The sequence below is a fragment of the Oncorhynchus clarkii genome, chromosome 30, assembly GCF_045791955.1.
Source record: "Oncorhynchus clarkii lewisi isolate Uvic-CL-2024 chromosome 30, UVic_Ocla_1.0, whole genome shotgun sequence".
NCBI lineage: Eukaryota > Metazoa > Chordata > Actinopteri > Salmoniformes > Salmonidae > Oncorhynchus > Oncorhynchus clarkii.
In genome coordinates this window covers 2,729,091-2,753,601 of record NC_092176.1, presented here as the reverse complement: position 1 = coordinate 2,753,601, position 24,511 = coordinate 2,729,091, and the positions used below count along the sequence as shown (strand labels likewise).

At 43.6% G+C, this 24,511-nt stretch overlaps 1 protein-coding gene across 5 annotated transcripts in view; it reads left to right on the top strand.

Moving 5' to 3' along the window:
* LOC139389361 (rho-related BTB domain-containing protein 2-like) overlaps positions 1–24,511 on the top strand; it is a 93,903-nt gene that overhangs the window by 55,843 nt on the left and 13,549 nt on the right. For all 5 annotated transcript variants that reach the window (XM_071136063.1, XM_071136062.1, XM_071136064.1 and 2 more), the window contains 4 exons: positions 3,424–3,609; positions 4,778–5,579; positions 5,936–6,155; positions 13,471–13,589. In XM_071136063.1, coding sequence (XP_070992164.1) covers positions 3,424–3,609; positions 4,778–5,579; positions 5,936–6,155; positions 13,471–13,589 — 1,327 coding nt within the window. The remainder of the gene's footprint in view (positions 1–3,423; positions 3,610–4,777; positions 5,580–5,935; positions 6,156–13,470; positions 13,590–24,511) is intronic.

Genomic DNA, 24,511 nt, shown 5'->3' with positions numbered 1-24,511 from the left:
ATCTCTGCTGGGTTGTGTATACACCAAGCAGTCAGCCAGTCAGTCAGGAGTTTGAGCTCAGCCTCACTCTATATCCTGTAAAAACACTTAACACCTAGCTTTGGTTACATAATGTTAGCTAGCAGCCCTGCTGACCTTTGTAGATTGACTTGACAATGACAGAGTAGGGTGAAGTTGCCCCTAGATGCTGAACTTGGGTCAGTTTTGGATTTCCCCCCACTAATAGTTAAGGTTAGGTTTGGGGGAGGGGAAGCTGTGTCCGCATCTGCGGTGAAAAGTGACAGAGCTAGAGCTGTGTTTGTCAGACCATGAGACATCCAGAAAATCGGTGTTCTCACAAAAACTTTCTTTTTTTTTGTTTGATACTTCAAGGGGTTTTCAAATTCAAAATAAAATAGCTAAATGATCCTTGGTATGACATACTTAAACAATTACATATACCAGGGGTTCTTAAACTTGTTCAGCCTGAGATCCAAATGAGAAAGTCTGTGTTTTTCCTGGGACCCAAGCTTATGAAAACATGCAAATATTGGTACATTTCATTGCCTAAAACAAATGCAATATAGACAAATAACAATGAAATGAAATACCCATTTAATTAACTATTTATGTTTGTTTTTCCCCATTAAAAAACACTCTTACATATCTGTCTAGGTTGGAACTGTTGCTATTAAAAACAAAGAAATCATTTTCTTTCAGAAACTGGAATAAACTGATTGAAGCCAGATGCTTTTTGAGGCCTCACACAGATATAGACTAGAAAACACACACGCGCACACAGTTCTAATGAGAGGTGTGCGACTGGTTGAAGTTTTCAACAAGCGTGTCTATTCTGGGCTTAGTTTTTGACAGTGCAACCCTGAGGTAATGCTCAGCATTGGATCTGTTTCTGTGCTGTTTTTTTTTAAGTATGCCAGAATCCAGAACCCTGTCTCACATAAGTATGTGGTGCCAAACTAGGTCAGAACATCTACTGCTTTCTCAGCCAGGCAGGAGACCGCTTCCTGCTGTAGATCAGCAACCCAGAACTGTGTGTGTTTGCCTCAAAAACCACCTTGCAGTTTATAGCAGTTCAGAATAAAAAATATGACTTGTATTTAAACAGCAACAGTACCAACCTAGACTTGTTTTCAACAATAATTTATACAGTAGGCCTGATCATGTTTCATCTTCATATGTACTGTTACTTATGATTTCACTATCAGTAGCTAGCTAGCTTGCTTTGGCTAACGTTAGCCAGCTAGCTATTAGCTGTGTACAAGGAGATTGTTTGAAAGAGAAACTCACATCGACTACTATGAGAGATAGTACTCCCTTATTTCTGCTTACCATCACCTGATTTTGTCATCCACTGTCGAAGCACTGTTTCCTGAAGCATTCTGCCCTGTCCTGAAAGAACTCCCTGGGTTGACCGTCATGCTGTGGATGTTTGGTCGGGACGTGTCGTTTTAATTTGTTCCATTTTGAGACTCATTCAGCACTAACCCGCACAAAACACATTGGGCGCTCCTCGTTATTTCTCAAAGTGTGTATTAAACCAAGAGAGAGAAACTCATCGCTGTATTTGCGTTTCATGACAGTTGGGCTCAGTCAGAACTTGTTGCTAGCTTGAGTCCATTTGATGACAGCGGTGAGGGATGGCGAGTGGGAATGACAATTCAGTTGCCGCTTCAAAACAACCAGGAACTCGGAAATCTCCCACATTCAGCTTCAGTGTGTTCAAATATAACTGGGAACTCTGAGGGGAAAAAAACAAGTTCCAACTGGGTCAAATCAATTTTAACGGTCATCCAACTCGGCCTCTTTCTATAGCTACAACTTTCCAACCTGAAGATCACTGAAATCATGATTTGACCTCGTATTTTTCCGAGTTCCCAGTTGTCTTGAACACGGCAAGTGGCTGATGGCGCACCATCATCTGCTGCTGTATGACAGTACTGCGGAGTGATCTTCAAAAAAACTGCAGAAAAAAACATCAGGTAAACCTCGAAGCACACTGGGATCTCCCGTCCACTGACGCAGCTGCCAAACTGAGTAGAGAAAACGCTGCTAATCAGAGCGCACTGAACAAAGAGTGCAGTTGCACTTGGCCAAATCATTTCATGAAATAATTATACATTTACTCTGACATGTCGCAACCCATACTTTAAGAAAGGCTGCCATATAGCTTAGTAGAACCCCCCCCACACACACACATACACACACACACACATACACACACTCCCCTGCCAGCTTAGACAGGATTTTGACACTTATGGGTTAATAACCCTTTTGAAAAACATTAATCTGACCATGGTTGTTGGCCTTAGGGCTGGTATAATTACTGTATAACTGTGTAACCAATGATTATGGAACGAACAGCTGACTGAAGACGGGTCAGCGGGACATTCCTGCAGTTGAGTCCATTTCTGCGGTAACGTGGAATCTTAACAACGTACTAACACTCTGTTGCTCCGTGCTGAAATGTAGAATGTTAATTCTAATTATGTTGACTTATGAGGCTCATGCAATGGAATGTATTTTTTATAATGTCTAAGTTGAATCAACAATATTATCAGCACATATTGATGGATACACTTCCTTCTTTGACTTCCTGCTTTTAATTTCCTCTTTGCTCCTATAGATACACTCGCAATGGTCCACCCAATTATGCCATTATACCAATTACTGTCATCCAAAATTCTATGACCGTCACAGCCCTACTTATTGATTCAAATTATAATAATATATTTAGTGAATTCCATGTTTTGACCCCGGATAAATCCCAATAAAATATAACAATTAGCCTATTTATCTTTACTGAAGTCCATTTCCATTGGCACTATAACGGAGTGCTCTGTTTAGTCTGAAATCAGGGAAGAGTGGAGAGGCTCCCTTAGTGCTGTGCTGGTTATGTGGTAGCTGGCATATTCATTCACATATGGGAAGCTACACACACATGCCCGTCAGAGCCGTGCCTCAGAGACACTAGTGGTTGAGAACAGCCTTAAGTCCTGTTGTCCGCCTGGCCCATCGCACTGACTGGCTGAGGAAGTAAGTAGCTGATGCTGCACTGTAGCTATTGTTTGTGTGTGTGTGTGTGTGTGTGTTGCTCTATTATTAGCCACTTTCTGTGGCATTGGCAGCCTTACAGCCTTAGTGGGCTTACATAAGAGAGAGAAAGGGGCTTCATAGCCCACCAGCCTCAGAGGCCTGTAGACATGACACACACACACACACAACCCTATGACCTCACACCCCAGCCCGCTCAGTGTCGCCATCCATATTCACTGTGCCTAGCAGCACTAGTGCAGACTCTTTTCAGACATGTTTTTGACCTCCAGGAATGTACTTCCATCTCTCTCTCTCTCTCTCTTACCCCCTCCCTCCTTTCCCCAACTATCTCGCCCTCCTCTCTACCTCTCTTATTTGTGTGTGGCACAGGTCTGACGTGGTGGTGCTGTGTTTCTCCCTGGCCAACCCCAACTCCCTGCGCCACGTCCGCACCATGTGGTACCCTGAGATTAAGCACTTCTGCCCCCGCACCCCTATCATCCTGGTGGGCTGTCAGCTGGACCTGCGCTATGCCGACCTGGAGGCTGTCAACCGCGCCCGCAGACCCCTAGCCAAGTAAGACCACAATCACCCTGGTCTTCCTGAGACGGGTCCATGTCAGACCTGGGTTTAAAATCAAATCGTATTTGTCACATGCGCTGAATACAACAGGTGCAGACCTTATCGTGAAATGCTTACTTACAAGCTCTTAACCAACAATGCAGTTCAAGAAATAGAGTTAAGAAAATATTTACTAAATAAACTAAAGTAAAAAATAAAAAGTAACACAAGAAAATAACAGTACAGAGGCTATGTGCGGGGGTACAGGTTAGTCGAGGTCATTTGTACATGTAGGTAGGGGTGAAGTGCCTGCATAGATAATAAACAACAAGTAGCAGTATGCACTACCCTCTAGCGCCTTACGGTCGGATGCCAGACGGTGATTCAATTGGTCAGGATCCTCTCGATGGTGCAGCTGTAGAACTTCTAGAGGATCTGGGGACCCATGTCAAATCTTTTCAGTCTCCTGGGGGGGGGGGAAAAGGTTTTGTCATGCCCTCTTCACGACTGTCTTGGTGTGTTTGAACATGATAGCTTGTTGGTGAAGTTCAAGGTGAGTAATCGCTGATCTGATATCCAGAAGCTGTTTTCGGTCATAAGAGATGGTAGCAGCGACATTATGTACAAAATAATGTACGAAAAAACACACACAATAGCACAGTTGGTTAGGAGCCTGTAAATCGTCACCCATCCCCTCCGGCGCCATTATAAGCATATTTACTTTCTTATTTTATGTTTTTATTTTCAAGTAATGTGCCCGAATCCAACTACTTTTATTTGAAGTATTTGAAAGTATTTTCAAATCATTTCCTAGAAATAGACCTACTATTTGAAACTATTTTCAAATAGCCAACAATATTTGTTTCCAAATATATCTCAAGAATCCCCTAGGACAAAACAGAGCAGGGTACAAATGCAGTATTTAAATATTTGTGTTTGAAAATACACTTGTCTGTGTATTTCAGTATTTTCAAATACATGGCAATGTTTGACTCTTTGAAAGTAATTGAAATACTTAAAATAGTTTTTGAACCCAGGTCTGGACCACCTTGACCGCAGCAGTCCCATCACATCCATTGGCTGGATGTTTGGCATTTGATTGAATCGCAAACATACCTGTCCAGCCTTCTGTCTGTCCATAGTTTCTTTCCTTGTTACTCTAACCCTCTCCCTTTGTCCTCAGACCCATCAAGCCAACAGACATCCTACCTCCAGAGAGAGGCCACGAGGTGGCAAAGGAGCTGGGCATTCCCTACTTTGAGACCAGCATCGTGGCCCAGTTTGGGGTAAAGGATGTGTTCGACAATGCTATCCGTTCTGCCCTTATCTCCCGCCGCCACCTCCAGTTCTGGAAGTCCCACCTGAAGAGAGTCCAGCGGCCCCTCCTCCAGGCACCGTTCCTGCCTCCCCGTCCCCCTCGCCCTGTGGTTGGCATCCCCGACCCCCCTCCCATCGATGGAGAGGCCCCTGATTCCCTCTTCTGCCAGTCGCTGTGCGCCGACGTCCTCTTCCTTCTCCAGGGCGGTGCCACGCGCGTCTTCGCACACAAAGTCTACCTGGCCACATCCTGCTCCAAGTTCTATGACCTCTTCACCCTGGACCTGCTGGCTACTGAGTCAGATTGGGAGGGAGAGGAGCGAGCCGAGAGCGGGGAGGAGGACGAGCAGAGCAGGAGAGGGGCCAAAGAGCAGGCGGGGCGCACGAAGAGCTTGGACATCGATAAGGAGGGGGAGGGGGGCGCCAGGGGACTCAAACGGCCACCCATGCTCCAGCAGGGCTCCCTGAGGACTTCCAAAAGTGATAACGCCCTCCCCGCCAGGAGCCAGTGCCCTCTGGGGCCCCTGGGAGCTGGCCGTGGCCTCTCGGGATGGGGGAGGGGCTTCCTGAGTGTGTACCTGGAGCACATAGCTGACCCTGAGACGGGGCGACTTCGCCTCATGACTGTGGTCTCCATGGACGGCCTCATACAGGAAGAACCCTTCCAGGTAAGATCAGATACCAACAAAACAAGTCTTGCAAGATGCTTTGGATAATAGCGTCTGCTAAATCACTATATTAAATCATGCAAAACCAGCTACGCCGTGAGGTTCCCATTCCCATCACTGTTCCAGGGTTGCATAATCATTTTAGTTCACTGTGAAGAATGTCCCCTACTGGTCATTCCAACCATAACACATTTTAGGGCAACAAAGACATTTTAAAGGAGAATTAAAGGTCATTAAAGTGAAGTTAATCTAAACACATCAAATGGTGTTTATTAACTTAATTTATACCACTGCTTGGCTTAATACTCAATTCCGAGAGGGTGTTGATTATTTTTTCAACTTTGCTGTGGTTCCAGGCGGTGCTGCAGTACCTGTACACAGGCAGTCTGGACGAGAGCCGAGGGGGCCTGATGCAGGTGGCCACCATCGCCGAGCTGCTGGAGGTGTTTGACCTGAGGATGATGGTGGCCAACGTGCTGAACCGTGAAAGCTTCATGAACCAGGAGATCACCAAGGCCTTCCATGTCCGCCGAGCCAACCGCATCAAAGAGTGCCTCAGCAAGGGTACCTTCGCCGGTAAACACACTGCCCCCACTTGCCTTGACATACTGCGTTCTCAGAGCTAGTGTGCATGCGTTTGCGTGCGTTTGTGTGTGTGTGTGTGTGTGTGCACAGCACGTTTAGCATTCCCACTTTATTCCAATATTCTCCCATTGAATTCAGACATCTGGATCTGTGGCCAAGATATTGCTTTTCCTATCTGCAATATTTTGTTTGTGTGTCCTGTCCTTCATTTGGTGTCATCGATCTAAATATGTGTCGCTGAGATTCTCTGCTTTCTCCGTATGTGTGCCGTGCCCATGTGTTTCTTTACGCCACTTATTTCTGGTTCGTGTGTGTGCATGTTGGCTATAGCGTTTACCTCAAGGTGAGAGTCCTATACCATCTCTAAAGTAACTGTTGACTTTTCTACCATCAGCTGGCATACCACAATCCTTATTTTATAGTCATTGTGTCTGTTTCCGTGGGTATTTATTTTTCAATATACACAGAAGTCTGTGGACACCCCTTCAATTTAGTGGATTTGGCTATTTCAGCCACACCTGTTGCTGACAGGTGTAAAAATAATAAAAAAAATAAATGCACACAGCTATGCAATCTCCATAGACAAACATTGGCAGCAGAATGGCCTTACCGAAGAGCTCAGTGACTTTCAACGTGGCACCGTCATAGTATGCCTCCTTTCCAACAAGTCAGTAAGTCAAATTTCTGCCCTGCTAGAGCTGCACCGGTCAACTGTAAATGCTGTTATTGTGAAGTGGAAACATCTAGGAGCTTCAACGGCTCAGCCGCGAGGTGGTAGGACGCACAAGCTCACAGAACGGGACCTCTGAGTGCTGAAGCGCATAGCGAGTAAAAATTGTCTGTCCTCAGTTCCAAACGTCAGCACAAGAACTGTGCGCCGGGAGCTTCATGAAATGGGTTTACATGGCCGAGCAGCCACACACACGCTTAAGATCAGCATGCGCAATGCCAAGCGTCGGCTGGAGTGATGTAAAGCTCGCTGCCATTGGGCTCTGGAGCAGTGGAAACCGCTCTCTGGAGTGCTGAATCCCACTTCGCCATCTGGCAGTTTGGCAGACAAACCTGGGTTTGGCGGATGCCAGGAGAATGCTACCTGCCCCAATTCATAGTGCCAACTGTAAAGTTGATTTTTGTATTTTTAGGGAGCAGATCATTGTAGCAAATAGATTGTGGCTTCCATCTGCGTGAACGTGCCTTAGGCATGCTTCAATGAGGAATGAGGACTGCAGATGTGGTCAGGGCAATAAATTGCAATGTTTGTACTGTGAGACGCCTAAGACCGTGCAACAGGGAGACAGGACGGACAGCTGATCGTCCTCACAGTGGCAGACCACGTGTAACAACACATGCACAGGATCGGTACATCCAAACATCACACCTGCGGGACAGGTACAGGATGGCAACAACAACTGCCCGAGTTACACCAGGAACGGACAATCCCTCCATCAGTGCTCAGACTGTCCACAATAGGCTGAGAGAGGCTGGACTGAGGGCTTGCAGGCCTGTTGTAAGGCAGGTCCTCACACCAGACCTCACCGGCAACAACGTTGCCTATGGACACAAACCGACCATCGCTGGACCAGACAGGACTGGCAAAAAGTGCTCTTCACTGACTAGTCGCTGTTTTGTGTCACCGGGGTGATGGTGGGATTCCCGTTTATCGCTTAAGGAATAAGCGTTACACCGAGGCCTGTACTCTGGAGCGGGATCGATTTGGAGGTGGAGGGTCCTTCATGGTCTGGGGCGGTGTGTCACAGCATCATCGGACTGAGCTTGTTGTCATTGCAGGCAATCTCAACGGTATGCGTTACAGGGAAGACATCCTCTTCCTTCATGTGGTACCCTTCCTGCAGGCTCATTTTGACATGACCCTCCAGCATGACAATGCCACCAGCCATACAGCTTGTTCTGTGTGTGATTTCCTGCAAGACAGGAATGTCAGTGTTCTGCCATGGCCAGCGAAGAGCCTGGATCTCAATCCCATTGAGCACGTCTGGGACCTGTTGGATCGGAGAGTGAGGGCTAGGGCCATTCCCCCCAGAAATGTCCAGGAACTTGCAGGTGCCATGGTGGAAGAGTGGGGTAACGTCTCACAGCAAGAACTGGCAAATATGGTGCAGTCCATGAGGAGGCGATGCACTACAGTACTTAATGCAGCTGGTGGCCACACCAGATACTGACTGTTACTTTGATTTTAACCCCCCCTTGTTCAAAGACACATTATTCAATTTCTGTTAGTCACATGTTTGTGGAACTTGTTCATTTTATGTCACAGTTGTTGAATCTTGTTATGATCATACAACTATTTACACATGTTAAGTTTGCTGAAAATAAACGCAGTTGACAGTGAGAGGACTTTTTTCGTTGAGTTTATATCAAATCCAGTTGAAGTCTGAAGTTTACATACACTTAGGTTGGACTCATTAAAACTCTTTTTTTTAGATCTCCACAAATTTCTTGTTAACAAACTTTAGTTTTGGCAAGTCAGTTAGGACATCTACTTTGTGCATGACACAAGTAATTTTTCCAACAATTGTTTACAGACATATTATTTCACTTGTAATTCACTGTATCACAATTCCAGTGGGTCAGACGTTTACATACACTAAGTTGACTGTGCCTTTAAACAGTTTGGAAAATTCCAGAAAATGATATCATGGCTTTCAAAGCTTTTAATAGGCTAATTGAACTAATTTGAGTTAATTGGAGGGGTACCTGTGGATGTATTTCAAGGCCTACCTTCAGACTCAGTGCCCCTTTGCTTGACATCATGGGACAATGAAAAGAAATCAGCCCCCCAAAAAAATTGTAGACCTCCACAAGTCTAGTTCATCCTTGGAGCAATTTCCAAACTCCTGAAGGTACCATGTTCATCTGTACAAACAATAGTATGCAAGTATAAATACCATGGGATCATACAGCTGTCATACCACTCAGGAAGGAGACACGTTCTGTCTCCTAGAGATGCACGTACTTTGGTGTGAAAAGTGCAAATCAATCCCAGAACAACAGCAAAGGACCTTGTGAAGATGCCTGAGGAAACAGGTACAAAGGTATCAATATCCACAGTAAAACGAGTCCTATATCAACATAACCAGCAAAGAAGAAGCCACTGCTCCAAAACCGCCATAAAAAAGACAGACTACGGTTTGCAACTGCATATGGGGACAAAGATCGTGTTTTGGGGGAAAACGTCCTCTGGTCTGATGAAACAAAAATAGAACTGTTTGGCTATAATGACCATCGTTATGTTTGGAGGAAAAAGGGGGAGGCTTGCAAGCCGAAGAACACCATCCCAACCGTGAAGCACGGGGGTGCAGCAACATGTTGTGGGGGTGCTTTGCTGCATGAGGGACTGGTGCACTTCACACATAGATGGCATCATGAGGCAGGAAAATTCTGTGGATGTATTGATGCAACATCTCAAGACATCAGTCAAGAAGTTAAAGCTTGGTTGCAAATGGGTCTTCCAAATGGACAATGACCCTACGCATACTTCCAACGTTGTGGCAAAATGGCTTAAGAACAACAAAGTCAAGGTATTGGAGTGGCCATCACAAAGCCCTGACCTCAATCATATAGAAAATTTGTGGGCAGAACTGAAAAAGCTCTGTCAGGAGGAATGGGCCAAAATTCACCCAACTTATTGTGGGAAGCTTGTGGAAGGCGACCCAAAACGTTTGACCCAAGTTTAACAATTTAAAGGCAATGCTACCAAATACTAATTGGGTGTATGTACATTTCTGACCCACTGGGAATGTAATGAAAGAAATAAAAGCTTCTCTACTATTATTCTGACATTTCACATTCTTAAAATAAAGTGCTGATCCTAACGGACTTAAGACAGGGAATTTTTACTAGGATTAATGTCAGGAATTGTGAAAAACTGAGTTTAAATGTATTTGGCTCAGGTGTATGTAAACCCCCGACTTCAACTGTACATACAGTACCAGTGTGGACACACCTCATTCCAGGGTTTTTCTTTATTTTACTATTTTCTACATTGTAGAAAAATAGTGAAGACATTGAAACTATGAAATAACACACAGAATCATGTAGTAACCAAAACATTGTTAAATAAATCAAAATATATTTGATATTCTTCAAAGTCGCCACCTTGATGACATCTTTAACCATACTATTTGTTGTAATAAATGTTCTGTATTTTCTGGTGGATTAAACTGAAATTGCAACCAACTTTCTATGTCTTGTTTTAAAAATAGCAATATTTTGGAGATTATTACATTTTCAAATAACAGAAAGTGAGAGGTTGTAATCTGAATCAAGGGCATTCTTGAACATGGGGTGAGACATTCTTTCTAGTCTGCTAAAGAACCAGGTCGGATTTAATTATAACTTTTGGATGACTGAAGCCTTTAATGAAAGGTATAATGCTTTAATATTTAATCGTTTCTACCCTCATATTCATATTCAATATATACAGTGCCTTCGGTAAGTATTCAGACCCCTTGACCTTTTCCACATTTTGTTAGATTACAGCCTTATTCTAAAATGGATTAAATAATTAAAATATCCTCAGCAATCCACACACAATACACCATAATAACAAAGCGAAAACAGATTATTATAATTTTTTTGCAAATGTATAAAATACAAAAATTTACATAAGTATTCAGACCCTTTGCTATGAGATTCAAAATTGAGCTAAAGTGCGTCCTGTTTCCATTGATCATTCTTGAGATGTTTCTACAACTTGATTGGAGTCCACCTGTGGTAAATTAATTTGATTGGACATGATTTGGAAAGGCACACACCTGTCTATATAAGGTCCCACAGTTGACAGTCCATGTCAGAGCAAAAACCAAGCCATGATGTCGAAGAAATTGTCTCTATAGCTCCGAGACAGGATTGTGTCGAGACACAGATCTGGGGAAGGGTACGAAAACATTTCTGCAGAATTCAAGGTCACCAAGAACACAGTGGCCTCTATCATTTTTAAATGGAAGAAGTTTGGAACCATCAAGACTCTTCCTAGAACTGGCTGCCCGGCCAAACTGAGCAGTCGGGGGAGAAGGGCCTTGGTCAGGGAGGTGACCAAGAACCCGATGGTCACTCTGACAGAGCTCTAGATTTCCTTTGTGGAGATGGGAGAACCTTCAAGAAGGACAACCCTCTCTGCAACACTCCAGCAATCAGTCCTTTATGGTAGAGTTGCGAGACGGAAGCCACTCTTCAGTAAAAGGCACATGACATCCCGCTTGGAGTTTACCCCAAAAAATTATTTTCCTTTCGACTGTAGCAAGACCTATTTTTGCTAACTTTCTATTCAAATGTATTGTATTGAGATTGAATGAGTATTTCCACTTCACCATCAGACCATTTTATTGGTAAACTACAAGCTAATGTAAAAGTTGTATTTTTTTTGTGATCCAATGCATATTATAAACTGGGTGGTTCGAGCCCAGAATGCTGATTGGCTGACAGCTGTCGTATATTTATGCAATAAGGCACGAGGAGGTGTGGTATATGGCCAATATACTGCTGCTAAGGTCTGTATCCAAACACTTTGCCTTGTGTCTTGCATAAGAACAGCCCTTAGCCGTGGTATATTGGCCATATGCCACACCCCCTCGGGGCTTATTGCTTAAATATAGTACACTTATCATACTTTTATTGTAATCCAGAGAGGTTTGAAAAATTGTCTAGATGCTCTATGAGGCTACAGAGGGATCCAAATAGTAGATTTAAAAGAACCTGAATTATCAGTGTGCAATGACACTTTTTGTTTTTAAGCCCAGGATTTCTAGGCACTTGATATTATTGTTGGATCTGGAACTGTAAAGTTTGGTTGAGGAGGGATAATGGTCTGTGGCTGGCTAGGCCGCTTAGTTCCAGTGAAGGGAAATGTTAATACCACAGCATACAATGACATTCTAGACGATTCTGTGTTTACAACTTTGTGGCAATAGTTTGGGGAAGGCCCTTTCCTGTTTCAGCATGACAATGCCCCCGTGCACAAAGCGAGATCCATACAGAAATGGTTTGTAAAGATCGGTGTGGAAGAACTTGACAGGCCTGCACAGATCCCTAACCTCAACCCCATCGAACACTGTTAGATGAATTTAGTTCTTATGCGTTCATTAACCAATTCAATTAAAACACTCTGTCCGTTTCTAAGAATTTGTAAGGTTCTTATTTGCATAAAATGGACAAAGACCAGCCACCAAAATTAGCCAATAGCGTTTATTCTCGAGAGCTCTGCTCATAATAGCATGTACATTGGTTTATATACCTCACATTTCATTATAAATGTCCCTCCTCCTCTCAGATACAATTGCAATATAGTTCACAAGCCTTCTCACATTGTCTGCCACCTGTTAAACAATCTACTACAAGCCCAAGGTCTCTCCCCTCCCTGGGTGGGGACAGAATGTCCTGTAAGGAACACAGTATTCCAGCCGGTCTGACGATAGCTCCATTCGTTTCTAACAAGGAACAGAAAGTCCTTGTTCTAATTCTTGACTAAAACTACACACATTATATTCAGTGTTATGATTATATTAAGATTCATACATTCATACAGTGACAGAGTAGTATTCTGTTTAGTTATAGTTCTACGTTAAATGTATACATCATTTAGTCATTATTCATAAAAATCCCATAAAACACTTTTGGGATTAATTGGAACACTGACCGCGAGCCAGGCCTAATCGACCAACATCAGTGTCCGACCTCACTAATGCTCTTGTGGCTGAATGGAAGCAAATCCCAAAGCAATGTTCCAACATCTAGTAGAAAACCTTCCCAGAAGAGTGGAGGCTGTTTATAGAAGGAAATGTGGGACCAACTCCATATTTAATACCCATGATTTTGGAATGAGATGTTCGACGAGCAGGTGTCCACATACATTTGGTCATGTAGTGTACCTCCTGAATATAAATTATTTACACGCTCTAGTGGTTTCTATGCCCTATGAAGATTGGCGAGGCCTATAGGTCTGCCCTAGGGATTGGTCTAGATTTTTTTATAGAATGCTTCTTCTTTAGAAGGACATCTTTCGGCCTCCAACAGAATAAAGGGACAGTTCAAGCCCTTCAAGTGTGTGTATATATAGGTTTCAAACTTAGTATCTAAACTCTGCTTGTCACTGTGTGCCACCCTATCCCTCCCGTTTGTCGATTTCTGTCATGCTCTGTCTACCTCTCTCTATGTCTCTGTGTGCATCTGTCTGTCTGCGTTTGTCTGTGTTTGTGTCTGTCCATCTGTCTTCCCGTCTTTCTGTAGCCTCGACTCTGTGGCTCACTCCGAGATGAGTGCTCAGTCTTTTCCCTCCCCCTGGTTTTAGATGTGGTGTTCCACCTGGACGATGGATACCTGCCGGCCCACAAGCCCCTGCTCATCTCCAGCTGCGACTGGATGGCGGCCATGTTCCGGGGATCCTTCATGGAGAGCTACATCGAGGAGGTGAGTCAAGAGTCAGACTGCACAAATAATCCAAATGCTCATCGAAATTGCAATCTTGATATACGCAATATCCATATCGCAAGAGATCCATATTGCATGCAATATTTTCAAACGCCACTCAGCCATGTGTAACGTCCATTTTTATGGTTTGCTCTTTTCGACGTCTCCCTCTCTCCTCTTGCGGCTGCTCCCCACACACACCAAGCCTCGCCCCCTGTCACTCGAGCAACACAGTTCAAGTCCAATCGCAATATTTGGTCAAATGAAATCACAATTCGATTTTTTGCCCTTAAGAGAGAGAGATGCTGGGGTTACAATGTCAAACCAGACACACATTTCCCAGTTGAACCTAGCAGTAGGAGAAATATCAAAGTGTTAGCTAAAGCTAAATGTGTGGGGAACTTATTATTGTGTTGGACACATGAGCTGGTGATTGTCAAGCAAATAACTGCCGGTCTCACGGTAATTGACCTGTTAATTAGCTTAAACATGTTTAGCATCTCCTGGCTTCCACACATAGCCTACAAGCTACTGATCCAGACCTTTGGAACATCTACATTTTAAAACGTAGAATAAATCCATTTGATACAGCCTACACCATCACAATAAATCCATTATTTATTTTAGGCAGGTCTAAAGAAACATGGCATGAAGAAAATGTAGTCTATTTCAGAAGAACAGAATCGCATACTATGAGTTGGCCTTATGTTAGGTCCTGATATGGCGATGCCATCTGGCTGTGGGCTACACTGTTTCATTTAGCAGACAAGATTTGCTTAGAATTCCGTGCCATTATTTGCTTATTTTTCTACTGGTCAACTTCTGTGCAAGAAATACAGTGCCTTGCGAAAGTATTCGGCCCCCTTGAACTTTGCGACCTTTTGCCACATTTCAGGCTTCAAACATAAAGATATAAAACTGTATTTTTTTGTGAAGAATCAACAACAAGTGGGGCACAATCATGAAGTGGAACGACATTTATTGGATATTTCAAACTTTTTTTAACAAATCAAAAACTGAAAAATTGGGCGTGCAAAATTATTCAGCCCCTTTACTTTCAGTGCAGCAAACTCTCTCCAGAAGTTCAGTGAGGATCTCTGAATGATCCAATGTTGACCTAAATGACTAATGATGATAAATACAATCCACCTGTGTGTAATCAAGTCTCCGTATAAATGCACCTGCACTGTGATAGTCTCAGAGGTCCGTTAAAAGCGCAGAGAGCATCATGAAGAACAAGGAACACACCAGGCAGGTCCGAGATACTGTTGTGAAGAAGTTTAAAGCCGGATTTGGATACAAAAAGATTTCCCAAGCTTTAAACATCCCAAAGAGCACTGTGCAAGCGATAATATTGAAATGGAAGGAGTATCAGACCACTGCAAATCTACCAAGACCTGGCCGTCCCTCTAAACTTTCAGCTCATACAAGGAGAAGACTGATCAGAGATGCAGCCAAGAGGCCCATGATCACTCTGGATGAACTGCAGAGATCTACAGCTGAGGTGGGAGACTCTGTCCATAGGACAACAATCAGTCGTATATTACACAAATCTGGCCTTTATGGAAGAGTGGCAAGAAGAAAGCCATTTCTTAAAGATATCCATAAAAAGTGTTGTTTAAAGTTTGCCACAAGCCACCTGGGAGACACACCAAACATGTGGAAGAAGGTGCTCTGGTCAGATGAAACCAAAATTGAACTTTTTGTCAACAATGCAAAATGTTATGTTTGGCGTAAAAGCAACACACCATCCCCACTGTCAAACATGGTGGTGGCAGCATCATGGTTTGGGCCTGCTTTTCTTCAGCAGGGACAGGGAAGATGGTTAAAATTGATGGGAAGATGGATGGAGCCAAATACAGGACCATTCTGGAAGAAAACCTGATGGAGTCTGCAAAAGACCTGAGACTGGGACGGAGATTTGTCTTCCAACAAGACAATGATCCAAAACATAAAGCAAAATCTACAATGGAATGGTTCAAAAATAAACATATCCAGGTGTTAGAATGGCCAAGTCAAAGTCCAGACCTGATTTCAATCGAGAATCTGTGGAAAGAACTGAAAACTGCTGTTCACAAATGCTCTCCATCCAACCTCACTGAGCTCGAGCTGTTTTGCAAGGAGGAATGGGGAAAAATGTCAGTCTCTCGATGTGCAAAACTGATAGAGACATACCCCAAGCGACTTACAGCTGTAATCACAGCAAAAGGTGGCGCTACAAAGTATTAACTTAAGGGGGCTGAATAATTTTGCACGCCCAATTTTTCAGTTTTTGATTTGTTAAAAAAGTTTGAAATATCCAATAAATGTCGTTCCACTTCATGATTGTGTCCCACTTGTTGTTGATTCTTCACAAACAAATACAGTTTTATATCTTTATGTTTGAAGCCTGAAATGTGGCAAAAGGTCGCAAAGTTCAAGGGTGCCGAATACTTTCGCAAGGCACTGTAAATACTCCAAACATACTCTGGGACAGTTGTGGGATGTGATAGATGCCAAATTAATACAACCACTCGCATCCCAAAAACATTTAAAATCAATGAGGTTGATTGTTTAGCTTAAAATGTTGATGTATTATTAGCCATTTTTTTTCCCACATTATAAGCGCAGCAATATGCACTAGGCTAAAGTAGGCTAAAAGGGCTAATGTTCCAAAATACTATCAATTACCGGGAAAACACTGTTCTGAAAGTGATTGCAAATGCCATTATGCATGTAATGCTTTATTATAAAGGTGCATTTTTATGGTGAAAAAATTCTCCAAATTTGAAACTCATGCACAGCCAGTTAAGCTTTACACTGGTTATAAAGCGGATTAATGTGCTTAATTTTAAGACGTTTTTTGGCCATTTAGTTGTGATATAAAACATATAGGCCTATGGGCGAGTATGATTTGAAAAATTTCGTGCCTTAATAATGCGCAAGCTGGGCATCATTCACAAGTGATAGGCTAATATTGTCACCCATCAAACTGTTCTTAATTTAATTTAATTCACAATAATATGTCTGAAATTTGTTTTGATTTAGATTGAACCATTATCATGCATCTGTCTCGGAACAGGGGCATGAGAAAAAATTACATGTCATCTATGCACTTAAATAGCGAATAGAGGACACTTTTCCCATGGTTCGTTTTCATGCCAGCCAGGTACGCTGTGTTCCTGTGTTAAAGCGAATCAATGTGCTTAATATTAGAAAAGTTGATGAATAATATTTTGTAAACCTAGCCTATAGAAAGCTGATGGGAAACCCCCCCTTTTTAATAGAGGCCATCAAAACTCTGTTTTCTCACACAATTACATAGCCTATAGAAGTGTTTGATTAAATTTGCATTGATGTCACAGTGATTAGAGGGACAATAGAGTGCGGAGTTCCAGGCAGTTTGGTAGGCTACTAATGACCATCAGCAGCATCAGAGCTTGGAGAAGCCTAATTACTGTGACTAAACGTTATGGCGGTAATACGGTCACCGTAACAGCCTTATTCTGCACTCCGATCTATTAACCTATTTCACCTCTAAGGGCTCACAGAGTTAGCTGCCACGCTAACTGACAATACATAGAGTACTGGCCTGGAGTACAGCCAGATGAGTGGCTTAAAGCAGCAGGCAGACAGGGTTCCGCGTCTGAGCAGAATCACCTCTGGACTTCCTGTTTCATTTCCTGTCTACACATACTTGCTGGACAAGAGGAATCGTGAGAATATCATATCACAGCACTAACCACACATACCGCCTGCATTCCTGCCTGGTATCAACATACTGTCATTTTACAGCCTCATCTGATCAAGAAGAGGCTATTGAGGGAGGCTGAGAGAGATGGTAGAGTAGCAGACAGTATGTATCGCAAAGGGAGCTCTTTTTCCTTTGACATTTGCCCCCAAGACAACGGTGTAACATGACATGCATTCACTTTATAGAGCTACCCATGAGCAGTACATGAGAAACAATCCAGGAACACACAACAGGCTATATATAGTAGAACACTAGAACAGCTAGAACACAGGTGTCGTGTCTTTGGCTATGCTGGATTAAGTGATATGACATGCTATTCTATAAAGTAATTTCTCCGTAATTAATATTACCTGATTGAGCTAATAATGTAAATGTAATTAACTAGAGAGTCGGGGCACCACAAAATAATATTTATAGAGCTGTTATCTTCCGAATAAACTCTTAAAGACCTAGTAATATTTTACATCAATAGCAGTCAATATTAATCGTCATCTTAATTCAGTCTCATCTGAAAGGGTGAAGTTGTGCTATCGTAAATACAGAATCTTATGCATTCTAAATTACCGCCCATTTGGAAAAGGAAAATGCAATAAATATTTACTCTGAGCTGCGCTTCGGTAGGTTGGTGGTAGATGGAAGGCCGTGTTTCCCAACCGAGTCCTTTAAAGAATGTCTCTGCTGGTAAATTAGATACGTTGTAGTAACGTCGTTGTGTGGTAGACGGAATACTCTGTCTGTTCCTTCCTAACCTGCGTTTGCAGCTGCTGTTGCTAACTAGGAGGTATCACTTCTGTAGTGAATAAGAGTTCAACGTTCATACCATTCGCAACCAAAGCTCACGCTGATGTTGGCTTCGTTCTGTAGTTCTTATCTGAACCATTCTGACATCAGACCGTCGTCCTCACATCCTCGGAACAGGAGGTTATATTATCGCCTATAACAATATAGGAAGGGAGAGGAGGGCGTGTTTGACAAGTTTTATAGCCCATGTCCCTTCACAGGGGCGGGCCACTGATTGAGCAGACCTTATGAAAACCCAAATCTCACATTTTAGAAGCAAAAATCACATTTCATCCCATCACGAATAATTTCATATTCAAACATTTAAATTGAACAACAATTCCATGTGAATCCGATAACTCTGATGTGTAGACTTTCCACTGTAGAGTTTATGTCATCTTATCATTGATGAGAATGTCTCAGATGACAACCGAACTGACATCATATTCATTAAGTACAAACGCATATGTTCAATTGGTCGGATTACCAGAATATAGTTCATTTCGCCCCACCTTCTGATGTTCCCAGAATCTCTATGTTAACCAAGGTGTTTGCAAATGTAACATCAGTAGGGTAGAGAGAGGAAAAAAGGGGGGAAGAGGTATTTATGACTGTCATAAACCTACCCGCAGGCCAACGTCATGACACAGGATATTGTGGAACTGATAGGTGAGAATTGTCTGTTAATTGAATGATTTGAATATTCCGCCCTGAAACATATAATTGTATGGAATTGATTAGAATGTATAAAATCATAATCAATAAATGTGTAGTCCTAGTCAGAATTAGGGTAAAACAATATGTCTTTATGGTATTTTACACACAGACTGTCTGAGCTTGGTGCCGACCTGACTAGAGATTTGGGAGAGAACTGGGAGTACGTCTCAAGGACAAGGTCACTATCTCTGTCGGCTGGGTAGTGAGACAGACAGTGTGTGCGTAGCAGGACATGTGTGTGCGTATGTTTGTGTGTATGTGGGTGTGCATGTTTGTGTGTATGTGTGGGTGTGAGAAGTCAGTATAAAATGAATTGTTTTGTATTCTTGACTTTAGAACGTTCCGTGAATAAACCTTTTTGACCATTTAGCTGGACCTCTGTCTGTTTTCATTTCCATCCGTATCTTACAAATCCTGATATAACAGACTGAGAGTAATATAATTGAATTGGGTAATGAACAGGAGAACATAATTCTCTTATCAGGAACTGTGGCCCGGATGGTTCCGGATTCTCCGAGCCCCATATCCAGGTCAGTATTCCCTGTACGGGGTGTCCGGTTACCCCCAGTTTCTCTCTGACGGCTTGGTTTCTAGAAACACTACTCCTCCAGGACAGGGCTACGGACCGGGCCAACCCACCCCGGGAGAGGAACGCCTGTCTCTGAGTATATCGGACTCTGTGGGCGTCTGCTGCCTGTGTCCTTCTGATGAACTAGATCCCCCAGGTATGGTTACAGGCTTTGGGTTACAGCCCTTCCAGGAAGCCGGCAGCCCCAGGACGCTGGCATGGTCCGATAGATGCTCTTACAGCCAGAATCTACAGGGAGGGAGGGTTGGGGGTTAAGGTGGAGTGGACAGGGTCATGGTGCAGGGTGGGGGTCATTTTGTCTATAAGGACATTTGTAAAACACTAAAAGCAGTGAGGGTTGGGGTCGACAGTGGAGGCTACCGGGATGCTTGCCAGTATCCATGGTAACCCTGAAAGCTTCATGTTTGTCCAATTGTGGCACTCTTTATGGCGTTTCGCTGGCACAGTACAGTGGCCAGGTGCACATCTAACAAAGACTGAGAAACTGGACAATGTGAAGCTGTCATTGTGTGTGCATGTGAGATTTATATAGTGGAGCAGCCTAGGAGCAGAGTCCTAGATGCTTACGGTTGCACACTCACCTCAGTTTGAAATCTCGGGCACAAAAACCCTCACACATCCCTCTTTTTCACTGCTTAGCTGGCAGGCCCTGCGGTGCATGGACAAAGCCTCTGTTGGAGTGGCACCAATGTGGCTGTGGTTGTGAGCAGTGCCATTGTGCCTGATGCAGGCAGATGGGTCACCTTGTCACTAATGCATTTCCACGTGCTGTCTGAGACACATCTCCCGAAGCAAGCACCAGTTAGCCTGGAACTAGCCTCGTGCTAGGCCCATCTCCCGGCTAGCTGAAGAGGTCCATCAGATACTCCTTAGGCTACAATGCCTATTTTGACAATTGGCCTGTATCCCTTTTACTGCTGACCATGAGCCTCGTCGATCCATCATGACTGGTCTACCTACGTAATCCGCCCGAGGGGGTTTCAACAGGCTTCTCCGTCGCAACATCCCCTGAAGGCCCATCCGCTAGCCTGCTAGCCACGGCCCGCTAGCTGTCTAGAGTATATCGGACTGTTAGCTGAAGAGGTCCATCAGTTAATTTCTTGGGCTAAAATACCTATTTTGTCAATTGGCCTGGACCCTTTTACTGCCTACACGGAGCCCTGCCGATCCATCACGACTGGTCTGCCGACGTAACCGTCCGAGGGGGCTACAACAGACTCTTACGTCGCGACGTCCCCCTAAGGCCCTTCTGCTAGCCCCGGCATGCTAGCTGTCTGAATCGCCGTGTCTCCAGCTCGCCTAGCTACTCACTGGTCCCTATGATCACTCGGTTACGCATGCCTCTCCCTAATGTCAGTATGCCTTGTCCATTGCTGTTTTGGTTTGTGATTATTGTCTTATTTCACTATAGAGCCTTCAGCCCTGCTCAATATGCCCTTTTGTTCGACCTCCCACACATGCGGTGACCTCATCTGGTTTAAAGGGTGTCCCTAGAGACAAAACCTCTCTGATCGTCACTCAATGCCTAGGTTTACCTCCACTGTATTCACATCCTACCATAGTCTTGTCTGTACATTATGCCTTGAATCTATTCTTCCGCACCCAGAAACCTGCTCCTTTTACTCTCTCTTCCGAACGCACTAGACGACCCGTTCTTATAGCCTTTAGCCCTACTCCTTCTCTGGTGATGTAGAGGTTAATCCAGGCCCTGCAGTGCCTAGCTCCACTCCCATTCCCCAGGCGCTCTCATTTGCTGACTTCTGTAACTGTAAAAGCCTTGGTTTCATGCATGTTAAAATTAGAAGCCTCCTCCCTAAGTTTGTTTTATTCAGTGTTTTAGCACACTCTGCCAACCCGGGTGTCCTAGCCGTGTCTGAATCCTGGCTTCGGAAGGCCACAAAAAAATCCAGAAATGTCCATCCCTAACTATAACCTTTTCCGACAAGGTAGACCTGCCAAAGGGGGTGGAGTTGCAATCTACCGCAGAGATAGCCTGCAGAGTTCTGTCATACTATCCAGGTCTGTGCCCAAACAATTTGAGCTTCTACTTCTAAAAATCCACCTTTCTAGAAACAAGTCTCTCACCATTGCCGCTGCTGCCTACCATCGCTCAGTCAGACTGCTCTATCAAATATCAAATCATAGACTTCAAATCAAATCAAATTTTATTTGTCACATACACATGGTTAGCAGATGTTAATGCGAGTGTAGCGAAATGCTTGTGCTTCTAGTTCCGACAATGCAGTAATAACAAGTAATCTAACTAACAATTCCAAAACTACTGTCTTGTACACAGTGTAAGGGGATAAAGAATATGTACATAAGGATATATGAATGAGTGATGGTACAGAGCAGCATAGGCAAGATACAGTAGATGGTATCGAGTACAGTATGTACAAATGAGATGAGTATGTAAACAAAGTGGCATAGTTTAAAGTGGCTAGTGATACATGTATTACATAAGGATACAGTCGATGATATAGAGTACAGTATATACGTATGCATATGAGATGAATAATGTAGGGTAAGTAACATTATTTAAGGTAGCATTGTTTAAAGTGGCTAGTGATATATTTACATCATTTCCCATCAATTCCCATTATTAAAGTGGCTGGAGTTGAGTCAGTGTCAGTGTGTTGGCAGCAGCCACTCAGTGTTAGTGGTGGCTGTTTAACAGTCTGATGGCCTTGAGATAGAAGCTGTTTTTCAGTCTCTCGGTCCCAGCTTTGATGCACCTGTACTGACCTCGCCTTCTGGATGATAGCGGGGTGAACAGGCAGTGTCTCGGGTGGTTGATGTCCTTGATGATCTTTATGGCCTTCCTGTGACATCGGGTGGTGTAGGAGTCCTGGAGGGCAGGTAGTTTGCCCCCGGTGATGCGTTGTGCAGACCTCACTACCCTCTGGAGAGCCTTACGGTTGAGGGCGGTGCAGTTGCCATACCAGGCGGTGATACAGCCCGCCAGGATGCTCTCGATTGTGCATCTGTAGAAGTTTGTGAGTGCTTTTGGTGACAAGCCGAATTTCTTCAGCCTCCTGAGGTTGAAGAGGCGCTGCTGCGCCTTCTTCACGATGCTGTCTGTGTGAGTGGACCAATTCAGTTTGTCTGTGATGTGTATGCCGAGGAACTTAAAACTTGCTACCCTCTCCACTACTGTTCCATCGATGTGGATAGGGGGGTGTTCCCTCTGCTGTTTCCTGAAGTCCACAATCATCTCCTTAGTTTTGTTGACGTTGAGTGTGAGGTTATTTTCCTGACACCACACTCCGAGGGCCCTCACCTCCTCCCTGTAGGCCGTCTCGTCGTTGTTGGTAATCAAGCCTACCACTGTTGTGTCGTCCGCAAACTTGATGATTGAGTTGGAGGCGTGCGTGGCCACGCAGTCGTGGGTGAACAGGGAGTACAGGAGAGGGCTTAGAACGCACCCTTAATTATACTTAATTATAACATAATGACACACAGGAATACGAGCCTTTGGTCATTAATATGGTCGAATCCGGAAACTATCATTTCGAAAAATAAACGTTTATTATTTCAGTGAAATACGGAATCGTTCAGTATTTTATCTAACGGGTTGCATCCCTAAATCTAAATATTCCTGTTACATTGTACAACCTTCAATGTTATGTCATAATTACGTAAAATTCTGGCAAATTAGTTCGCAATGAGCCAGGCTGCCCAAACTGTTGCATATACCCTGACTCTGCATGCAATGAACGCAAGAGAAGTGACACAATTTCACCTGGTTAATATTGCCTGCTAACCTGGATTTCTTTTAGCTAAATATGCAGGTTTAAAAATATATACTTCTGTGTATTGATTTCTAGAAATGCATTGGTGTTTATGGTTAGGTACAACGATTGTGCTTTTTTTGCAAATGCGCTTTTGTTAAATCATCCCCCTGCGTTGCATTGATTATATGCAATGCAGGACACGCTAGATAAACTTGTAATATCATCAACCAATGTGTAGTTAACTAGTGATTATGATTGATTGATTGATTGTTTTTTATTAGATAAGTTTAATGCTAGCTAGCAACTTGGAGTGCAATGAGAGGCAGGTGGTTAGGGCGTTGGACTAGTTAACTGTAAGGTTGCAAGAAAATGACAAGGTGTCATTCTGCCCCTGAACAAGGCAGTTAACCCACCGTTTCTAGGGCCGTCATTGAAAATAAGAATGTGTTCTTCACCGACTTGCCTAGTTAAATAAAGGTGTAAAAAAAAATAATTAGGGCCAAACCGATTTCCGATTGTTACGAAAACTTGATATCGGCCCTAATTAATCGGCCATTCCGATTAATTGGTCGACCTCTAGTATTGACCTCATTCCGTCAGTAGAGGATGCATGGTTATTCATTAAAAGTGCTTTCCTCACCATCTTAAGTAAGGGTGCCCCATTCAAAAAATGTAGAACCAGGCACAGATATAGCTCTTGGTTCACTCCAGATAAGACTGTCCTTGAACAGCACAAAAACACCCTGTGGCGTACTGCATTAGCATCGAATAGCCCCCGCGATATGCAACTTTTCAGGGAAGTTAGGAACCAATATACACAGGCAGTTAGGAAAGCAAAGGCTAGCTTTTTCAAACAGAAATTTGCATCCTGTAGCACTAACTCCAAAAAGTTCTGGGACACTGTAAAGTCCATGGAGAATAAGAGCACCTCCTCCCAGCTGCCCACTGCACTGAGGCTAGGAAACACTGTCACCACTGACAAATCAATGATAATTGAGAATTTCAATAAGCATTTTTCTACGGCTGGCCATGCTTTCCACCTGGCTACCCCTACCCCGGTCAACAGCCCTGCGCGCCCCACAGCAACTTGCCCAAGCCTCCCCATTTCTCCTTCACCCAAATCCAGATAGCTGATGTTCTGAAAGAGTTGTGAAATCAGATGGGCTAGACAATCTGGACCCTCTTTCTAAAATTATCCTCTATAATTGTTGCAACCCCTATTACTAGCCTGTTCAACCTCTCTTTCGTATCGTCTGAGATCCCCAAAGATTGGAAAGCTGCCGTGGTCATCCCCCTCTTCAAAGATGGAGACACTCTAGACCCAAACTGTTACAGACCTAATTATATCCTACCCTGCCTTTCTAAGGTC